General features: G+C 32.5%; 2 protein-coding genes and 1 pseudogene across 3 annotated transcripts in view; all 3 read left to right on the top strand.

The window, feature by feature from the left end:
- Window positions 1-22,378, top strand: part of LOC141520794 (olfactory receptor 13A1-like) — a 396,576-nt gene that overhangs the window by 328,965 nt on the left and 45,233 nt on the right. Inside the window, exon 8 of one of the 2 annotated variants that reach the window (XR_012477736.1) lies at window positions 9,778-9,858. The exons of the other annotated variant lie outside the window; for it this stretch is intronic. The gene's annotated coding sequence lies outside the window, so the exon portion shown is untranslated. Of the gene's footprint in view, window positions 1-9,777; window positions 9,859-22,378 lie in introns of those variants that run through there. 2 annotated transcript variants of the gene reach the window in all.
- Window positions 2,282-3,213, top strand: LOC141523057 (olfactory receptor 13A1-like; annotated as a pseudogene).
- LOC141523058 (olfactory receptor 13A1-like) lies at window positions 13,782-14,711 on the top strand. Its single transcript, XM_074236342.1, has one exon. The coding sequence runs from the start codon at window positions 13,782-13,784 to the stop codon at window positions 14,709-14,711; it is 930 nt and encodes a 309-aa protein (XP_074092443.1).

Below are 22,378 nucleotides of genomic sequence, written 5' to 3' on the forward strand. Positions count from 1 at the left end.
GGAGAAGATTTAGATATGGGATCTTGGAACAAGAAAATGCCTGCTTCTTGAAAAAAGGAGCTATTAGTAAATACAAGGAATGTGAATCAATGTTCTGTTTTCTTATTAAAGTGGATTAGAGTACCTTGGATGATTTGCACATATCAGTAAATAGAAGATCTCAGATTTGAAATCAGATTCTTTGACTCCAAGTTTAGGATTAAATTCATCCATCTCCTATGGATAACTGAATAACAAAAATCACCTGAAGTTTGTAATGCAATTAATATCATTCCCATCCTCCCCCTTTGCAAAGGATTATAGATGTAATTCCAGTCAAACGTTAGAGGCAATAAGTCCAGCATGGCTCTCCCCCTCCCTCACCCCTACCCCCACTACCATTTTGCTGAAAGGGAATTTAAGACTCAGAGATATCATGATCACATGACTTCTAATTCAGCTGTAAGATTCAAACTCAAGTCTTATAAACCTAAGTAAGTCCGGCTGATATTTGACTAGAAAATTGTCCTGCAAAAATAATAGCCCCTCCCAATAAAAAATATGGACAAATTCAAATGTTTGATGGCAAATATGGACTTAAGGTTAATTACAGTTTATGCCCTATCACTAAGCAACAGTCGCTCATAGGTTACCTAGGGGAGATATAAGATGTGGATTTTGAGTAATTGATCAAGCCAAAAACCTTAATGAATAAAAGGAATTCTAAATCCTTCAATAAGGCTGAACTGTCTTGGAATTGGAAATGTAGTTACTGGGAGAGAAGAAGCAGAACCTGAGGAGTCTGAATATGTGTAGGAGAAAATAGTTTTTTAAGACTTCTACAAATCTTTTCTGAATTCCATAGTAGACTATTAAAAAAAATAAGTTCACTCTCAGACTACTAGGAATTCTTTCATGGGTCAGAATCTATTTTATTTCAAAGTGATCATCATCATCATTTCTCTGGATTTCTTCTCTGGATTTGGTGCTAGAGCAGAGTTTTGTTTCCTTGGTTGGGTCTAGGCTTATGAAATTAATAACAATGAAAACTGATATATTCTCAAGGTAGAAAATTTACATTCAAAATGTAAAAGTTCTTTCCACTGATAGAAATCAGGCAACTTTCATGTAACCTTTACTCTTAAGAGTCACCTCAGACAGTGAGAGATAAAAAGATTTGCCTGTGATTACAGGGCTAGAAAGTGTTAGTGATAGGATCTGAATCAGCATCTTCCTTACTCAAAGGTCTGACTGGCAGCTCTTATCACAGTATGCCTCAGCATAAACTTTACTTAACATGTTGATAAATTATATTAAAAGAGTAAATAGTAAAGTCCTAAATATATATATGTATATTTATAAATATACATATATATTTTGGAAAATACAATATGAAAGAAGTTATGTGGAAAACTACCAAAGTGACAGAGGAATGCTTGAGGTTTTATTTGTGGACAACAAATGTGGGTATCATACTGGTCCAAATTCTTTCCATGTCCTCCTCAAAATATGATTTCTACAAACCTGATGTGTACTGTAATCTAACTCTTATTAAGATAGATAAAAGAGACAAAGATAACATGGTTCATAAACATGAATTAACTTTTTAACAGAATTTGAAATGTGGAAAATCAGTGCTAAAAGAGGTTTAATATTTTGAATGGATAAAGGCGAATTTGGGTGTTATAGTGGGTCGATCACTGTTTCTGGAGTCAGAAGAATCTGAATTCAAATCTGCTTTCAGGTATTTAACACTTGTTCCTGTGTTACCCTGGACAAGGTACTTAATGCAAATTGCTTCCAATAATATCATATGATATTGAAATATATATATATATAATATATACATAAATGCTTATAAAATTTTATTGGAATGAAATATTTCAGAAAATTATTGAATTCTTATGTCTTTACATGGCTCTTATTGTCCTGCATTGATAGCTGACACACCTACATTTCTTCCCATTGGTTTCTCCATCTTATCAAAGTGTGGCGATATAAATCTAACAGAGATTGTGTTAGCAATTTACGTAGCATTTTGTCCTAGTAGTCCCTTATCCCACTTTCTTGAAAAGTAGGGAAGGTATTTTTACTAATTCTAATTACAAATTTAAAATTTTAGTAAATTATGAATTCACTTGGATTCCTCCTTTATGATATTCATGGTTTGATTTTTTTTAATATTTAATTTTCTCAACTAATTCAACTAGTTGGGAGAAAGAACCAGAGTTCTGTGATTATTGAAGCTGGCACTAGAAGAAAACAAGAAAACAAAAGGATGAAAAATTCTGCTTTCCATAGGATGTTAATGAATAACCAGACACAAGTGACTGAGTTCATCCTTCAAGGATTCTCAGATAGGTTTCCACTAAAGATCTTGCTCTTTGGCACCTTTTTTCCCCTTTATACACAGTTGCCCTTACTGGGAATATCCTGATCATTGCATTGTTTATTTGCAGTGCTACTCTTCACACCCCTATGTATTTTTTCCTAGTCAACTTGTCTATGTTGGATATCATGTGCACGACTTCTGTTCTTCCCAAGGTGTTGGAGAACCTGCTTTCTGATAAGAAAACCATCTCGTATGTTGGATGCATGACACGAGTATATTTTCTTAGCTGGTCTGTATCTGGTGAACTCTTGCTCTTGACAGCCATGGCTTATGACAGATATGTGGCCATCTGCCACCCCCTGCACTATAGCACCATGATGAGTAAGAAGATTTGTGTCCTTCTGGCAGCTGGGGTATGGGGCATCTGTGGACTTAACACTGCCATCAGTACTTGTCTTATGATTCGTTTATCCTTCTGTGGCCCCAATATCATTAATCAATTCTTCTGTGAAATCCCCCCTGTGCTGCTTCTATCTTGCACATCAACTTATGTGAACAATATCATGACAGTCCTTGCTGATGTCTTCTTCTCAGTTCTGAATTTCCTTTTGACCTTTGTGTCATACTGCTTCATCATCTCCAACATCATGAAAAAGCAGACCAGAGAGGGAAAGAAGAGAGGATTCTCTACCTGCTCCTCCCACCTGATTGTAGTCATCATGTATTACCGCACTGTATTTTATGCTCATATCAGCCCCATATCTCGTTATTCTCCTGAAAGTGGAAAATTGGTGGCTGTAATTTACACAGCAGTTAGTCCCACCTTAAATCCTCTCATATACACTTTGAGGGACAAGGATGTCAGAGAAGCCCTCAGAAAAGTGCCTTTATTTAGGAAGTGAAAGCTTAGAAATCTAAAACCTTCTGTATGGGTTTGATTTTCATAAGGGTATTCTTGTATTGATGGCAGAAATTGCTAAGAATTTGATTTTCTAATATTCTAGAGATTTTCCTACTGCATAATCTCATATTTGATAGTATGAATGCCATGTTTTTCTTAATTTCATAGAGATGTAACATCTAGAACCCCTTAATGAGTTTTGAATGGGAATAAAGACATATTGTTCCTGCAACTTATTCAGGTAGTCAAAAATCAGATATTGGATATTTTCTTTTCCTTTTGTTTTTTCATAAATTGAAAAAGCCTGAGAGAGAAATACTGGTCAACTTATAAAATCTGCATAGAATATATAAAGGAGCTGACTAACGTGAAATCATTTTATTAAATAACTTCACTAATTAAAATGATTCTGTAATCTCATTAATTATGAAATGCCTCTCAAAAGTGAATCACACACAAATCATTATTATTGCTAATTAAAAATAAGATCATCATATTATATCAAGGTATGTCAACAAATGAATGGAGAACAATATGTAACATTGTGACATGCACAGGATCATAGGAAATCATCAAAGACCACCCTCCAGCCAGCCACCACCTTTAAGTCTTTTTGATGTCTTCCTTAAGGACGCATATAAAAATACTAATATAGTTCATCATAGTTGCTGCTTAATATTGACATGTGTCCTCACCCCGCCCTTATTTTATATTATTATAGAACAAAAAGAAATAGTAAGTTTGAACCACCCTGGCGAAGGTTTTTGGTGGTGGGGTGGTGTAGACCAAAGCATTTGGCTCCACAAGGAATGCCAGCATGTTGTTCAGAGTGTCGTTCTATGGTCCACATGTGATTGACCATTTTCTTTGTCAGATCCCCTCTATTCTGCTACTCTCCTCATCCTCTCCATATACAAATGATATTTTGCCATCAAGGGTGTTCCAATTTTTATGTTTATTCTACTGTCCTATGTCTTCAGCATCATCATCATCATGGTAATCCAGACAATAGAAAACAGAAGGAACTTTTCTACTCACTCCTCTTGCTTTATTGTAGTTACTCTGCCATATTCTATGTTTATATAAGATCAGGCTCCAGTTTCTCCAGAGAGAAGGGTAAAATCATGACTATACTTTACCTACTTTGAACCCTTTTATCCATACTTCAAGAAATGAGGATTTCAGTGGCTCCCAGGAAAGATTTTCTTTTTCAAGGGGGAAAAATGATGATTTGTTCATCTAAACATTATGGAGGGCTGCTTCAGATAATTAGAAAATGTCAATTGTTTTTAATCTTTTAAGAAGCTTTCAGTATAGTGTTATATTGGTCACTATCCAAAACTAGGGAAATAGCCAAACTTTCTCCCTTCTAGGTCATATTTTCATAATATCATAAGATTAAAAAATATTTTTTAAACCTAATGAGATAAAAAATATACCTATTGTAATTCTTGCTTTATATATGAGAAAGCTGAGATTCAGAGAGGTTGTGATTTTCTTTTTAAAAATTGTCATGTATTTATTTTTCTCTACATCTTCCAAATTACTACCATCCACTGGCAAAAAGAAATACAGAAAGAGAAAATTCTTCTATTACACAGAATAGTCAATCAAAATAAATTTCCATATTGGTCATATCCAATAATATATTTCTTTTTCTGAATATTAGTCTATATCTCTCTGTTATAACATCACCAACATTCTTCTTTATCAATACTCTATTACCATGAATTATTATAGATTCAAACCCTCAAGTCTTTTAGAATGGTTCATTTTTAAAGGAAATTGGTGTACTTAATCCTCCATCATTTAACACTCATTTTACTCTGCATCAATTTATTCTAGCCTTTTTAAATCTCTCTCTAAAACAATTTTTCTAAGTTCATAGAGAACAATTTAATTTCATTACATCATATACCTTAATGTTCCTATTCATTCTCCAATAATGGGTACAATCTTCATGTCCATTTTTTGCCACCATAATTTTTTATACTATAAAAAGTGCTGCTATAAATTAAATCATATATTTATATATGTTTGTATGTATGTGTATGCTTATCCTGCAATTTTTCCCTCTTTCTTTGACTTCTTTAGGTATGTATACCTAACTGTGGAATAGTTGGATGAGACTGTGGACTACTAAATAACTTTTTCCTTTCATAATTCCAAATTGTTTCTCAACAACACATTCCTTTTCTCTTAACCCCAACAATACCTTTCATTTTTTTTTCTACACTTTGTCAATTGGATAGGTTCTTGATAGAACTTCAAAATTGCCATAGTTTGAATTTTGTTATTAGTTATTTGGAGCATTTGTTCATTGATCTAGGGATATCTTGAATATTTTCTTCTTATTTAAAAATCAGATTTATCTAACTATTTTCTTAGTTTAAAATAAAACATCTATTTTTATCTATATATTCAGTAATGTCTTTTTTGCTCTCTCTTTTTGTCTCTTAACATTCAATATTTCTACTTTGACATGTAATAAAAAGAGGGACTGATTTTCTATTTTTTGACTTTTTTTTAGTTTCATGTCCTGTTTATCAATTTGTCTTTCTCTTTTTTGGTGGTTTAATTGTTTAAAATTATAAAAAAAAATTTCCTTAATGTGTGATTTACCTGATTTCTATGAATTTGGTATAGGTTGACATTTTAGTAATTATCTTTGATGACATTTTCTACTGTTTTTCAATTTGTTTTTGGCAGATTAGTTCATTTAATTTTTAATTTGCTTTAATTTCTTTATCAAGTTACCAATATAGAATATGGTTTTTATTGCATTATTTCCTCTTTTGTGTACTCATAGATATTTATATACCAGGCCATGTTTTGTTTTATGAAAGTTTCTTACATAAACAAAAATATATAAACTTATTTCTCTTTTTTATTTAGTAATTTTAAATGAGAATTTTATTTTTTATAAATATTATAAAATTATATCCAAATGCCTAACTTCTTTCCCCCCCCATATCTTTTTTTTAGGTTTTTTTTTGCAAGGCAAATGGGGTTAAGTGGCTTGCCCAAGGCCACACAGCTAGGCAATCATTAAGTGTCCGAGACCGGATTTGAACCCAGGTACTCCTGACTCCAAGGCCGGTGCTTTATCCTCCTCCCCATATCTTTTGCTTAGATTTGAAGGAACATAATGAGGTATAAAATCCATTATGTCATGATTATAGCTCTACCTTCTAATTCTTTCTAGAAATTTTATATTTTTCCCTTTTAAATATGAAGATACTATGATGATTAATGCATATTTATTAAGTGTTTAATTAATTATTTGATCCTTTAACTATAAACTTGTTTTTCTGATCCTCTATTTGACTAATGTCTACATTTTTAAGACTTATCTAAAACTGCTACCATAGAATGTTTTTTGGGGGGGGTCCCAGGAGTTCAGCTAAAACTGAAGGCTTTTTTCCTATTGACTTATTTATGAAAATTTTTATATTTCAAGTGTATTTCTTTAAAATGGATTCTGCTTTCTAGTTTAATCTATTTTTTTTCCATTTTGGGCTTAAGGTCATCTCATTTGTTATCAATATTATGACTGTTAACTGAATATTTCCCTCTACCATGTTCTCCTTTTTGCTACTCTTTATGTACAACATCTCTTAATAAGATGGAAATGGTAAAGAATACCTATGGTCTACAAATTTAATAGGTTATTTTCACTCCAGTGCCATTTATCTAGTCTCGACTTTTTCCCAATCTCAGACTTCTACCATTTCCTCTCTTTTCTTTTATTCCCTGCCTTCATATCCATTCTTTTGATCCCAGAGATTGATTTATTTATGATTTATTTATTGATTGATTTAACTTATCTACTGTTTAGCCTTCCTACCCTCCCAACTCTCCCAACTCCTTCTTAATTAATAGAATCCATAGCCTAGGTGCAGTGTGTTTGTTATGTGTATATGTTTGTGTGTTTGTGTGTGTGTGTGTGTGTGTGTGTGTGTGTGTGTGTGAGAGAGAGAGAGAGAGAGAGAGAGAGAGAGAGAGAGAGAAAGAGAGAGAGAGAAGAAAGTCTCTTCTTAAATTTAATTTAAATTAATTTCATCATAAAAAAATTAAGGAAAAACCTGGTTCAACTTCATCACTAACCATTCCTATTTTTTTGAGTTCACTGCATTAATAAGTCTATTCTTTTGATATATCTCTATTATGTGATAGTGATTTTCAGCTTCTTCCCTTTCCTTTCCTCTTCATTATGTGCTTTTTATCCCTTCTCCTGTGTCTTCTTCTAAGATCAGGCTCTCTGTATGCCTCATTAACCTTCTATGACTCTTGAAGTTATTGAAATTACAAGAATACATGTTTTTTCTAATATTTCATTAAAAAAAAAACATTTCATGTTTCCATATTCTTTTTAAAGTTATCACAAGTTTACTTTTTATGTTTCCCTAGATGCCAATAATTCCAATTCAAAATGACTATTTAGTTGAGACTTTTCATCAGGAATATTTGGAAATTCTCAATTGAAAATCCATTTTTATCCATTATAGAATTATCTTTAGTTTTGGCAAATATGTTATATTTTATTGTAAGCTTTTATATTTTGACTTTTGAAATGTCATATTACATGTTTTCCTTTCCTTTACATTGATCTTGAAAAGTGTTGTGTTATTCTGATTTTGTTGGAATTAGGCTTCATTCTTTCTGACTGCTTGTATGTTTTTTTTTTCCTGCGACCTAGAAACTGAATTTTATCTTCAATATTCCTAAGAGTTTTCATTTGGGGATTTCCTTTATGGGGTAACTGGCAGATTCTATTTTCACATTGTCTTTTGGTTTTTAGAAATATGGGCAGTTTTCATATATAATTCTTTGAAATATGGTTTCCAAACATCTTTTTGCTCATGATTTTTGGATAGATTGTAGATAGATTGTTTTCCTACTTCTTTTGAGTTTAAACCTTTTTTCCTTCCATATTGTAGTTGTTTCAAACTTGTCCACACACTTTTGGAGGATTATCTTATCAAAGATACTGATGCCCCTTCCTTCTCCAACACATTTTACAGATGAGGAAATTGTGACAAATGGGGTTTAAATGCCTGCCCAGGATCACTATGCCCAGGATGGCACAGATAGTAAACAGCTGAGATCAGATTTGAGTTCAGTCTTTGTAACTTCAGGCCCAATTCTTGATACTCTGTATCTTCCAACAATCTATTTGTGCTATTCTAATTTGGGAGGAATTTAGGTTTTGATGAGGTTTTCTACCATCTTTTCAAAATTTTAAAATTCTCCTTGGAATTTTGTCCTTCCTAGTGATTTATTTCTTTTTATTTTATTTTATTCTTTTTTCTTTTCTATTTTCTCTTCTAAGTACTTTTGGAATCTTTAGCCTATGATAGCTTCCCCCCGTCCCATATTTTACTCCTTCAGCAAATGTCTCTCAAATTACAGTAATTTTTCATGGCATTTGGAGTTTTCCTTGATTTGTTTTGCTTATCAGTGTTCATGTAAGGGTTAAGGGTGAATCGTGTTGAAGTCAGACTTTGTAACTGAACAGCAAGGGCAGGATGTGTCTGCTCCTGTATATATGATAACTAATTATTATGGTTCCTTCTTCAAAGGATTTTGTTGATGCTTTAGTGATAAGTTTTTTTCTGGAGGCTCTGCCATTCCATAGGTATGTTTTAGGATTTGTTTGTGTTTTGGCTCCATTGTGGGTTCAAGAGCTATTCACTTCCAAGGCTCCCACCATGCCCTTCAGAGATATCTGAGGATTATCTTTGTTTAGGGTGTTTCTCTTGCCTCTGAGTTTAGTTTTCTAATATCACACTGGATCAACATGGTCTTCTCTGTTGAAGACCGACACATTGAATTTTCTTCTTCACTATCTTTGGACCTTGTGGACATTCAAGCTCTTTATTATGGGTCTTTCTCCCTCTATTAGTCTAGTTGTCACTGTTGTAGAACAGGTACAATGTGGAACCCATTATGGCACAGTAGCCATTGATTTTGCAGCTACCTTATGCAACATAATGCAATAAAAAGAAAACAATTCAGATATAGTTCCTGCCCTCTTGCAATTTATGCTCTAACAAGTTTTCAAATGGCATATGACAATAGATGAATGTACAATAACAGAAATTCAAAATCACTGTGCAATAGCTATAGGTGAAAATTGAATATAAGCATATGAAACAGAGAAGTATATATCTAGATGTAGAGATCAATGGAAGAAAAGTTATTTCTAGAAGCAGGAATCCTTAGAGGTCAATATTCAACTTCCTTTGCACAAATCCATTCCCCCCCCCAAAAAAAAACTCATTAATACTTACTTAAACATTGTCCAGTAACAATTTTCTGTAATTAATCCTCTTGGGATTCTTTGTCCCTAAATCCCTGAATGGATACATGCAATATTTCAAGGACTTGTCTGCAATCTGACAATATTCTTCTGCTAATACCAGATCATAGTTTCTTAGATTAATGATCCATGGCTATGTGAAAGAATATGTAAGTGAAGTAAAACTTAGCATTTCTTTATGACCAAATGTATCCTGAAGTAGATTATCATTGCAAATACAAATGTGGGTGCTTTGATTCATAGACAGACAACTTTCAAAAATCAATTATTTTTGATAATTGATGTTGAAGGCAGAAGATCAACAAGCAATTTTTGGTTTAATGAAGGGCTATCAGTAAAGAGAAATGATGGCACTGAAGACAAATGATGGAAGAAGTGGAGTAGACAAAATAGTTCAGGTACCTTACTCAACAATAAGCTAAAATATATAAATGCTAAAAATCATTATAAGTAAATTTATAAACTTGAAATGCTTATAACAAAACAACACCTAAGAGAAACAATCAAAGGTATTCTTGCTAGCAGGTAATTATCTCCTTTAAGATCCTGAGAAAAGAACACAAAGGTATGGAATAGTACATAAGTAACTGGATCTGGGGAGTATTGTTAACAAAAAAAGGAAAAATACTAAATGAATTTTATTATTGAAATAAAAATGAATTAATATGAGAGGAAAGAATACGATTTAGAGCTCAAGGACATGAAATCTTTTCTCTTTCACTTATATCTCTGGGCGAGTCACTGAAGCATTATGTATTCTCTACTTTCTCTGCCGTTAAATGGTGACTAGACATTCTCCAAGGTCTCTTCCTATTCTTAATCTAGAATTCTATATTTCTAAGAGGTACATTTACCTGTTACTCAAACAATAAAATGATTCTACATGGAAAATTTGAAAATATTTAGGGAACCAGTAAACTTTATTTAAAAAAAAGCAATTGTAGGTACTTTAGTGGATCAAGGTTAGATTTGAAATGCCTTATCATAAGCAGACTAAGATGTAGGACCTGGGAATACCTGCTTTTTTGAAGTAAGTAGTTATTAGAAAATACAGCTACAGTGAATCAATATTCTGTTTTGTTTTTGAAATTGATTAGGGTAGCATGAATGATTTGCTCAAGAAAGGTTCTTTGACTCCCAAGTACAACACTAACTTCATCTCACCATGCTCTCTCCTTTGTTATTCATGAGTGAATAACAAAAATCATCTGAAGTTTGTAATACCAATAATATTATTCCCATCCTTCCCCCTTGTTGAAGATTACAGATGTAGTTTTAGTGAAGGTTTTAGAAGCATTATGTTCAACCATCCCCACCCCCACCCCCACCACCATCACCTGGTCATTTGACAGAAAAGTAAACTAAGATTCAGAGATACCATGATTACATTATGTAAGCATTAGTCACAAGATTCAGACTCTGGTCTTTTTAACCTTAAACCTGACTAGAAAAATAACACGTAAAAGCCACTCTCAGTAAAAAAGGATAAATTCAAATGCTTGATAGTAATTAAATTTATAAGCTTAATTACAGTAGACAAGCTAAGCAACAATCACTCATAGGTTATATATGGATTGTGAGTTGTTGATCAAGTCAAAAATCTTAATGGATAAAAGGAATTCTAAATCCTTCAATAAACCTGGACTATCTTGGAATTAGAAATGTAGGTTCTAGAACTGAAGAAGAAGTACCTGTGGATTCTGAATATTTGTAGGAGAAAATAGTTTTTTTAAGACTTGTTACAAATTTTTCAGAAAATTCCATTAAATTAAAAAATTTAAAAAAATAATTAAATTTAAAAAAACTTCACCTTCAGAATACTAGGAATGTTTTAATAGGTCAAATAATCATCAGTATTTTTTTCGATAACTTCCCTGGAATGCGTACTGGACAAGATTTGAGTTCCCCTGTTTGGGTCTAGAATTATGAAATTGATAACATTGAAATTTGATTTATAACCAAGACAGACATTTTACACTCAAAGTGTAAAAGCACTTTCACTGATAGAAATCAGACATCTTGACTATAACTTTTAAACTCAGAGAGTCACTTCAGACAGAAATAAAGAGATTTGTGGGTGATTATATGGGTAGGAACCTGAATCAGTATCTTCTTTACTCTAAGGCTTGTCTTGTAGTTCATATCACATTAGGCTTCAGGAGGAACCTTATTTAATATGTTAACAAATTCTATCCAGAAGATGGCAAAATAAAGTCCTAATATATACATACATATATATATATATATATATATATATATATATATATAAATACAATATAAAATAAGTTTTGTGGAAAACTACCACACTGGCAGAGGAATGCTTGAAATTTTATTTGTGGACTAAAAATGTGGGCAGATTTTATACTGGTCCAAATTCTTTCTATGTACCCCCCAAAATATGACTTCTACAAACCTGAGTGTGGGCTATAATAATACTCTAAGATAAATAATATAAAAGTGAAAAAAATAACATGGATGATAAACATGAATCAATACTGTAACAAAATTAAAAAAATAGAAAATCATTTTAAAGAAGTTTAATATTTTTGAGTAGATAAAGGGTGGTATAGTGGAACAAGCACTGATTCTGGAATCAGGAGAATCAGAATTCAAATTTGAATTCAGATATTTGACACTTGATAGCTGTGTTACTTTGAGCAAGGTGCTTAATCCTAATTGCTTCCAGTAATATCACATGATATATGAAATTTTGTTGGAATTTTATTGCAATGAAGTATTTCAAAAAATTATCAAAGTCCTTAGTCTTTGCATGGCCCTTTCCCCTTTGCTTTACAGTTGACACACTTACATTTCTACCCTTTGATCTCTCCATCTTAACAAAGAATGGCAATAGAAATCTTACAAGTTTGAGCTGGCAATGTATATAGCATTTTGTCCTAGTAGCCCCCCCCCCCCACTTATCACTCTTTCCTAATGGGTTGGGAAATGTCAAAATGTCTTTTCCAGACCTTTGGAGGAGGAGGAAAAACTCTGTTTAAGGTTCTATTTTTTTTTCTGCACTGTCCAATATATTTTCCAATTAAGCAATAGTAGGCATTTTGGAATCTTTCATTCTCTGGTCTTCTTGATTATTTGGGAGATTGGAAGTGTGAACTGTTTTAGTACTTCATAAAGTAATGGAATCACAGATTTAAAATTGCAAAGGACCTTAGAAGACACTGAATCCAACCACCTCATTCTGCAGATGAGGAATTAAGGCAGAGGAAGGTTAAATAACTTGCCAAGGATCTGTGAGAATCTGACTTTCTCAGATTTTCTTCAGTAATATCCTAGTAAAAGAAAATGATAATGATAAGAAAGATTCTGATGGAAACATAAGGATAATGATTAAAAAGTTATAACATTTTAGGTAATGAAGTTAATTTGCACAAGTGTAAATACAAGAAAGGAAGCTGGATTGGTTGCCTTTATTTTTAATATTTGGACTAAGGCTTAGATTACACTTGTGTTTTCATTGGTATAGAGATTTTTTCAGGGAACAAACTCCCTCTACCAATGCAGATCAGCAACTTCTCTGCAATAATGAGGAATGAGGATTGAGTAAATTGTCTGAAGAGGATACTGGAAATCATAGAATCATGGAATTATATGAATTCAAAATTAGAAAGGAACTGACAGGTCAAATTAATCTTCGTCTTCATTTTATAGATGAAGAAAGAGACCTAGAGATATGAGTTTATTTACCAAAGTAACATGAATACCTTGCCCAATTGACATTCTAAGCAAGGTTCAAATAAAGGATAAAAAAAATTTCTTTCCCTTGAAACAAACCAAACTGTGATTACACATGGAATTTTAGTTGCTAAATAACATGAAGAAGCAAAATAATTGTGTAGTTAAAAAAAAGAATTTGTAGTCAGAGTTCGAATCTTGCTCCAGTGCCTCAGATAGGTGCCATAAGTGCTTCTTGCTTAGTATATGTCCAAGACAAATTTATTATTCCTTTTTCATTGGAAGAGAATTAAGACTTTATTTATAATTTTATAACTTTTATATTTATTAATTTGTCATTTTTATACATTCATTGTCCAAATTTAAAATTGTATTAAATTATGCATTCATTTGCACTGTTCCAATATGTTGTCCATAATCTGAATATTAAAATAATCTTTATTTTCTCATAAAATTCAGCAATGTGGAAGAGAGAACCAGAATTCTGTGACTATTTCAACTGACATTGGAAGAAAACAATAGAAAACGTAGGAAAACTTCTGCTTCCCGAAAGAATGTTGTTGAATAACCAAACATACGTGACTGAGTTCATCCTTCAAGGTTTCTCAGATAGTGTTCCACTAAGAATCTTGCTCTTTGGCACCTTTTTTTCATTATACACAACTGCCCTTACTGGGAATATCCTGATCATTGTGTTGGTTATTTGTAGTGCTACTCTTCACACCCCTATGTATTTTTTTCTAGTCAACTTATCTTTGTTGGACATCATGGGCACAACTTCTGTTCTTCCCAAGGCATTGGAGAACCTGGTTTCTGAAAAGAAAACCATCTCATATAGTGGATGCATGGCCCAAGTATACTTTCTTATCTGGTCTGTATCTGGTGAACTCCTTCTCTTGACAGCCATGGCTTATGACAGATATGTGGCCATCTGCCACCCTCTACACTATAGTACCATGATGAGTAAGAAGATTTGTGTCCTTCTGGCAGTTGGGGTATGGGGCATCTGTGGATTTAACACTAGTGTCCATACTGGGCTTATGATTAGATTATCATTCTGTGGCCCCAATATCATTAATCAATTCTTTTGTGAAATCCCCAATGTATTGCTTTTATCTTGCACATCAACATATATTAACAGTATCATGACAATTCTTGCTGATGTCTTCTTCTCTTTTCTGAATTTCCTGTTGATCATGGTGTCATACTGCTTCATCATCTCCAACATCTTGAAAATCCGGACCAGAGAGGGAAAGAAGAGAGCATTCTCTACCTGCTCCTCCCATCTAATTGTGGTCACCATGTATTACTGCACTGTATTTTATGCTTATGTCAGCCCCATATCTCGCTATTCTCCTGAAAGTGGAAAATTGGTGGCTGTAATTTACACAGCAGTTAGTCCCACCTTAAACCCTCTCATATACACTTTGAGGAACAAGGATGTTAAGGAAGCCCTTAGAAAAGTGCCTGTATTTAATAAGTGAAAGCTTAGAAATTTAAAACTTTGTGAAGGAGATTGATTTGGGTAAGGGTATTCTGGTAGTGATGATAGAAATCCTTACGACTTTGATTTTCTAATATCCTAAAGATATTTGTTTTGTATAATCTTGTATTCTAAAGTATGAGTGATATGTTACTCTTAATTTCATACAGATGAAAGCCCTTAATGAATTTTGAGTGGGAATATAGACATAATGCTTCTGCAAGGGAAGTTAGCATTCTGGTAGGTCAAAAATCAGATGATGGATATTTTTTCTTCCTTTAGCTTTTTGATAAATGGAAAAGTCTTATAGAGAGATGTTGGTCAACCTGGGAAACCTACAAAGAACAAATAATGGAATAGAATAAGGTGAAATCATTTTATTAAATAATCTCAATCACTGAAATGATTCTTTAATCTCATTAATTATGAAATGACAACCAAAATATATCACAATTCATTAATATCTCTAATTAAAAATAAGATCATCATATCAGATAAAGGTAGATCAAGAAATGAATGGGAAAAAACTATGTCATATTACAACCACCACAGGATCAAAGCAAATCATCAAAGTCCTCCCCCACCACACTGTTACCTCTATTTGATTTTACCCTTAGGGATCCATACAAAACTACCGATCTAGTTCTTCATAATTGTGGCTTATGATTCACATGTGATCTCTCCCAACACCTTTTACATTATCATAGAACAAAAAGAAATAGTAAGTTTGTATATCCCTGGCTATGACTTTGGCAGTGGGGGTGGTGTGGACCAATGCATTTGGCAGAACAAATACCAGCATATTAGACAAGGTGTCATTCTATGGTCCTAATATGATTGCCTATTTTCTTTGTGAGAGCTCCTCTATTCTCCTCCACATATGGGAATGATATCATGACCACTGTGGCTGACAAATTGTTTGTTGTTCTGAGTTTTCTGTTATTATGATGTACTATGACTTCAGCATCTTCATCATAATGGCAATCCAGGCAATAGAGGAAAACAGAAGAAACTTTTCTGTCTACTCACCTCACTTCATTGTGGTTATTCATCCATAGTCTATGTTTATATAAGTTGAGACTTCAGTTATTCCACAGAGAAAGGAAAGATCAGGGCTATGCTTTACAGTGAGTTCTACTTTGAACCCTTTCACCTATATTTTGAGAAATAAGGTTATGTGTCCCCCCGAAAAGATTTTCTTTCTCACAGGGAAAAAATGATTTGTTAATCTAAATATCAAGGAGGGCTGCTTCAGATAATTAGAAGATTTCAATTATTTTTTATATTTTAAGATGTTTTAAATGAAGTTTTAAATTAGATATTATTCAAACTAGGAAGATAAACTTTCTTCCTTCTAGCTCATATTTTTCCAGTAACTTAATATTGAAAAACATATTGACACCCAATAAGATTAAAAATACACCTATTATTACTTATTCAGTGCCATACCAATCAAACTACCAAATAACTACTTTGCCAAGCTAAAAAAAATATTCATCTGGAATAACCAAAGAGCAAGAATAGCATGGGAACTGATGAAAAAAAATGTAAAGGAAGGTTCCCTAGCTCTACCAGATCTAAAGCAATACTATAAATTGGCAGTCATCAAAACTGCCTGGGACTGGTGAAGACATATAGTAATGAATCAGGGGATTAGGATAGGTTCAAGAGAAACTGCAGCAATATACTATTTGACAAACTCAAAAGCATCATCCTCTGGGGTAAGAACTCACTATTTGACAAAAATTATTGGGAAAACTGGAAAATTGTGGGGCAGCTAGGTGATACAGTGGATATAGCACCAGACCTGGAGTCAGGAGGACCTGAGTTCAAATCTGGTTTCAGACACTTAATAATTACCTAGCTGTGTGGCCTTGGGCAAGCCACTTAACCCCACTACCTTCCAAAAAAAAGGAAAACTGTAAAATACTATGGCAAAAACTAGGCATAGATCCACATCTCATACCCTATACAGATAAGGTCAAAATGGGTAGAGGATTTAGACATAAAGAGTGATACCATAGATACATTAATAGACCAAAAAAAAAATCTATCAGATCTATGAAAAGGGTCTAAATTTATGACTAAACAAGAATTAGAGCACATTATAACTGTAAAATGAATGATTCTGACATCAACTTAAAAAGTTTTGGCACTAATAAAATCAATGCTGCCAAAATTAGGATAGCAGAAAGTTGGGAAACAATCTGCACAACTGGGAGTTCTGATAAAGGTGTCTTTTGTAATATATATATATATATATATATATATATATAGTAACATACATTATATATATAGTAATATATATTATATAGTAACATACATTATATACATAGTAATATATTGTATATATATATATATATATATATATATATATATATATATATATAGTAATATGTATTTATATATAGGAGAATGGCTAGTGGCTTTATAAATTTGATGAGCCATTCCCCAATTAATAAATGGTCAAAGGATATGAACAGACAGTTTTCAAATGAAGAAATTAAACATATCTAATCATATGAAAAATTCATTAAATCTTTATTGATTAGAGAAATGTGAATTAAAACAACAATGGGGTATCACTTCACATCTATCAGATTGGCCAAGATGAGAAAAAAGGGAAAATGATCAGTGTTGTTGGATCAATCATTTTGGGAGGATTGGGACTTTGATACATTATTGGTAGAGCTTTGAACAGATCCAACCTTTCTGGAGAGTAATATGGAACTATTCCCAAAGAGCAATAAATCTGTTTATGCTCTTTGACCCAGAAATTCAAATCCTAGGTCTGTATCCAGAAGAAATTATTTTAAAAAAAGGGAAAAGTCCTACAGATTCCAAAATATTCACAGCAGCTCTTTTAGAAGTGGCAAAAAGTTGGAAATTGAGAGGATACCCATCAACTGGGGAATGACTAAACAAGTAGTGGCACATGAATACTATGGAATACTATTGTTCTATAAGAAACCATAAATGTTTTGACTCTAGAGAAGCATGGAGTGATTTATGGGATCTGAAGTTGAGTGAAGGCTTTAGAACCAAAAGAACAATGTACAAATCAACAACAACATTGGGGGATAAACAACTTCTTGAAAGCAACTCCTCTCAGCATATCAAAGAGCTAGGAAAAATGTATTAGACTATGGACTACATTATTACCAGTCAGAGCAAGAAAAACAAAACAAAACAAAATACATGCAAAAAATCCTTCAGAATTTGATGAACGCTTTATAAAAATTATCTCTTGTGTATCTCTTTCCCCTAATCCTAAATCCTAATCTGTAAACATGTTTAGCAAAATATGTATGTACACTACTAACCTACCTAATTGTCACTGGGGGTGGGGAGGACTAGGGAAGGGAGAGTGGAAGGATATTTTTGAACTTAAAAATATACATGTGCATATAGATGAAAATAAATAAAAATGCATCTATTGCAAATTTCATTCTATATATGTGAAAAAGATGAGATTTGGGTTGTGAATTTCTTTTTTTAAAATTGTCATGTACTTATGTTTCTCCACATTTTTCAAATTACTACCATCCACTAGGGAAAAAAAAACAAAAGACAGAAATAAATATAGAATTCTTCTATCACATAGAATAATCAAGTAAAATAAATTCGCATACTGTTCACATCCAATAATACATTTCCTATTCTGAATATTAGTCTAGTTGTCTGTCATGAAAGCATCAACTTTCTTTTTTTTTTTATCAGATTGATTATAGTAATCCGCTGTTTTATAAACCCCAAGAGTCAAGCTATTTGGATAAAAGATCTCTCTTTGATAAAACCTGTTGGGACAATTGGAAGTCAGTATGGCAGAAACTTGGATTAGACTAACACCTCACACCCTATACCAAGATAAGATCAAAATGGATACAGGATTTAGACATAAAAGAAACATTATAAGCAAACTAGGAAATCAAGGAATAGTTTTCCTATCAGATCTATGGAAAGTGAAGCAGATGACTAAGGAAGAAATGGAGAACATTCTTAAAAATAAACTGGACAATTTTGACTACATTAAATTAAAAAGCTTTTGCACAGACAAAACCACTGTAAGCAAGATCAAAAGAAATGTACTAAATTGGGAAACAATTTTTACAACTAGTATTTCTGACAAAAGACTCCTTTCTAAAACATACAGAAAATTGAGTCACATTTTTTAAAAAGACAAGCCATTACCCAATTGACAAATGGTCAAAAGATGCAAAGGCAAGTTATGGATGAGGAAATCAAAGTGATCTAAAGTCATATGAAAAATTGCTCTAAATCACTAATTATGAGACAAATGCAAATTAAAGCATCTCTGAGGTACCACCTCACATCTCTCAGACTGGCCAATATAACCAGAAAGGAAAATGATCAATGTTGCAAGGGATGTAGGAAATCTGGGACACTAATTCATTGTTGGTGGAGCTGTGAACTCATTCAACCTTTCTGGAGAGCAATTTGGAATGAGGCTCAACGGGCAGCAAAAATTGATCCAGCAATGCCACTACTGGGTCTATACCCTGAAGAGATTATGAAAAGGGGTAAAAATATCACTTGTACAAAAATATTCATAGCAGCCCTGTTTGTGGTAACAAAGAATTGGAAATTAAGTAAATGCCCTTCAATTGGAGAATGGCTTAACAAACTTTGGTAAATGTATGTGGTAGAACACTATTGTTCTATTACAGACTAGGAGGCATGGTTGGTGAAGGATTTGATGAACTGATGCCGAGTGAGATGAGCAGAATCAGAAGAGCATTGTATGCTCTAACAGCAACATGAGGGTGATGGTAAACCTTAATGGACTTGCTCATTCCATCAGTGCAACAATTGGGCACAATTTTGTGGTTTCTACGTTGGAGAATAGGATCTGTATCCAGAGAGAAAAATTGTGGAGTTTGAATAAAGACCAAAGTCTATTACCTTTAATTAAAAAAAAATTATCTTATGTAATTTTGCTTTCTCTTGTACTTTGTGTTTCTTCCTTAAGGATATGATTTCTCTCTCTCTCATCACATTCAGCTTAGATCAATATATACCATGGAAACAATGTAAAGACTAACAGACTGGCTTCTTGGGGGGGTGGGGGGAGGGAAGCAAGATTAGGGGAAAAATTGTAAAATTCAAAATAAATAAAATCTTTTTAAAAAACCCTATTACCATGAAATATTATTTAGTTGATTCAAATTCTCAATTTTTACAGAATGGTTCAATTTAAAAAATAATATTGGTTTCCTTAATCTTTCTGGATTTATCCATTTCATTCTGCTTCAATTTAGTCAAATCTTTTTATGTCTCTGAAACAGAGTTCTTCAAGTTTCTTAGAGAACAATTTAATTTCATTGCATCATATACCACAAATTTCTCATCCATTTTTCAATAATGAGTACTATCTTGGTTTCCACCTTTTTGTCACTAAAACAAGTGCTGCTTTAAATTAAATTATACATACATATATATATATATATATATATATATATATATATATAATATGTTTATAGTGCATATGGGATTTTTCCCTCTTTCTTTGACATCTTTGGATATATATATATATATGTAGACCCAGCAGTGGAGTAGTTGGGCATGGATGTGGACAATTAAACAACTTTTTCTTTTCATAATTCCAGATGGTTACTCGAATGTTTGAACCAATTCACAGTTCTTTCAGCAGTTAAGTCAACACATCTATTTTCCCTCTACTCCAGCAGTATCTTTTATTTTATTTTCTTGGCTTTGTCAGTTGGATGGATACTGGATAGAACTTCAAATCTGCTTTAGTTTGTATTTTCTTGTTAGTGATTTGGGGAATTTTTTCTCAGGGCTAGGAATAGTTTGATTTCTTTCTTCTCATTGAAAAAAATCAGATTATCTAACTCTCTACTTTCTTAGTCAAAATAAAACTTGTATTTTTACCTATATATTCCATGGTGTACTTTTGCCTTTTTTTTGGTTTCTTTTTACTTTCAATAAATCTACTTTGATATGTAGTAAAACAGATGTACTGATTTGTTATTTTTGACTTTATTTTAAAATTTCATATCCAGTTATTCATCAATTTGTCTCTTTCCCTTTATTTGCTGGTGTGATTTATCTACCCTCTATAAATTTGACATAGGTGAACTTTACAGTAATAATCTTTGGTGACATTTTCTACTGTCTTAATTTGTTTTTGCAGAAAGTTTATTTAATTTTCAATTAAATTTAATATTTTTTTCAAGAGGCCTTTGTAGAATATAATATTTTTTGGCATTAAATTCCTCTTTTCAGCATTCTTGTAGATATTTACATCCCTGGACATTTGTGATTTTGTAAAAGGTTCATATATAAATAAAAATGTATAAAATTCTTTCTCTTTCTATTTAGTAATTACTAGATATTTCATTTTTTAAAATATTATGAAATTGTACTCTAATTCTTAACTTCTTTTCCCCTTATCTTTTAGATTTGAAGAATAACAAATTAAGTGTGAATTTAGTATAAATTAAATGATTTCATAATTAGATATCCCTAGTATAAATGTATTTTTCCTTTTTAAAAATGCAGATGCTATGTTAGTGTATATTTATTAATTATTTATTTCATTATATCCAAATCCTTTAATTATAAATTCTTTCTTTGCTCATCTATTTTTCTAATGTCTATATTTGCTGAAGACTTACATAAAAATGTTGCCATAGAATTTGGGGGGCATTGGGGGTTCGGTTAAAGCCAAAGATTTTTTCTTTAGTTCATCTCTGAGAATCTTTATATTTCAAGTGTATTGCTTATAAATGAATTATGCTTTCTAGTTTGGCCTACTATATTTTTCCCCATTTTGGTGTAAAGGTCATCTCATTTATGTTTACCATTATGATAGTTAATTGCATATTTCTCTCCACCCTCTTCTCCTTTTTTGCCACTTTCTGTTTATAATGGCTTTTTAAAAATAAAAAGAAGATAGTAAAGAAGCAATTTGCTTAACACCTATGATCTTCAAATACAATAATCTATTTTCACTCTACTTCCATTTACCTACACTAGATTTTCCCCAATCTCATATTTTTACTATTTCTTTAGTTTTATTCTCTTCTTTCTTACCCATCTCTTTGATCCTGGAGATTGATTTGCTTATGACTATTACCTTATCCATTATTTTATCCTCCACCCCCCCAATCCCTTTTTAATTAGTAGACTCAAGAGACCAGGTAGAATTTATGTGTGAAGAAATGCACTTTTGGTGGTGGCTAGATGGCGTAGTGAATACAGCACCGGCCCTGGGATCAGGAGTAGCTGAGTTCAAATCCAGCCTCAGACACTTAATAATTACCTAACTTTGTGGCCTTGGGCAATCCACTTAACCCCATTTGCCTTGCAAAAACCTAAAAAAAATGCACTTCTTTTTTTTCTCTTTTTTTCTTTATTTTATATTTCTTTATTCTCTTTTTGTACAAATAATGTTTTTTATACATTAATAAAATATTCTTGTTTAAGATTAAACAGAATACCCCCTCCCCCCACAAAATATAGACTCTCTTGAGTGATAAAGTAAAGGGGAAGAGAAAAAAAACTAAAATTAAAATAAAAAAAATAATAGTAATATTTGTAGGTATGGCCAGGTGGCGCAATGGAAGGAGTGCCAGCCCTGGAGCCAGGAGTACCCGAGCCCATATCTGGCCCCATACACCCAGC

The sequence above is a fragment of the Macrotis lagotis genome, chromosome 4, assembly GCF_037893015.1.
Source record: "Macrotis lagotis isolate mMagLag1 chromosome 4, bilby.v1.9.chrom.fasta, whole genome shotgun sequence".
NCBI lineage: Eukaryota > Metazoa > Chordata > Mammalia > Peramelemorphia > Peramelidae > Macrotis > Macrotis lagotis.

What these genes read in the sequence shown, in the direction of transcription:
- LOC141523058 (XM_074236342.1), top strand. Translation starts at nt 13,782, where the DNA reads ATGTTGTTGAATAACCAAACATACGTGACTGAGTTCATCCTTCAAGGT.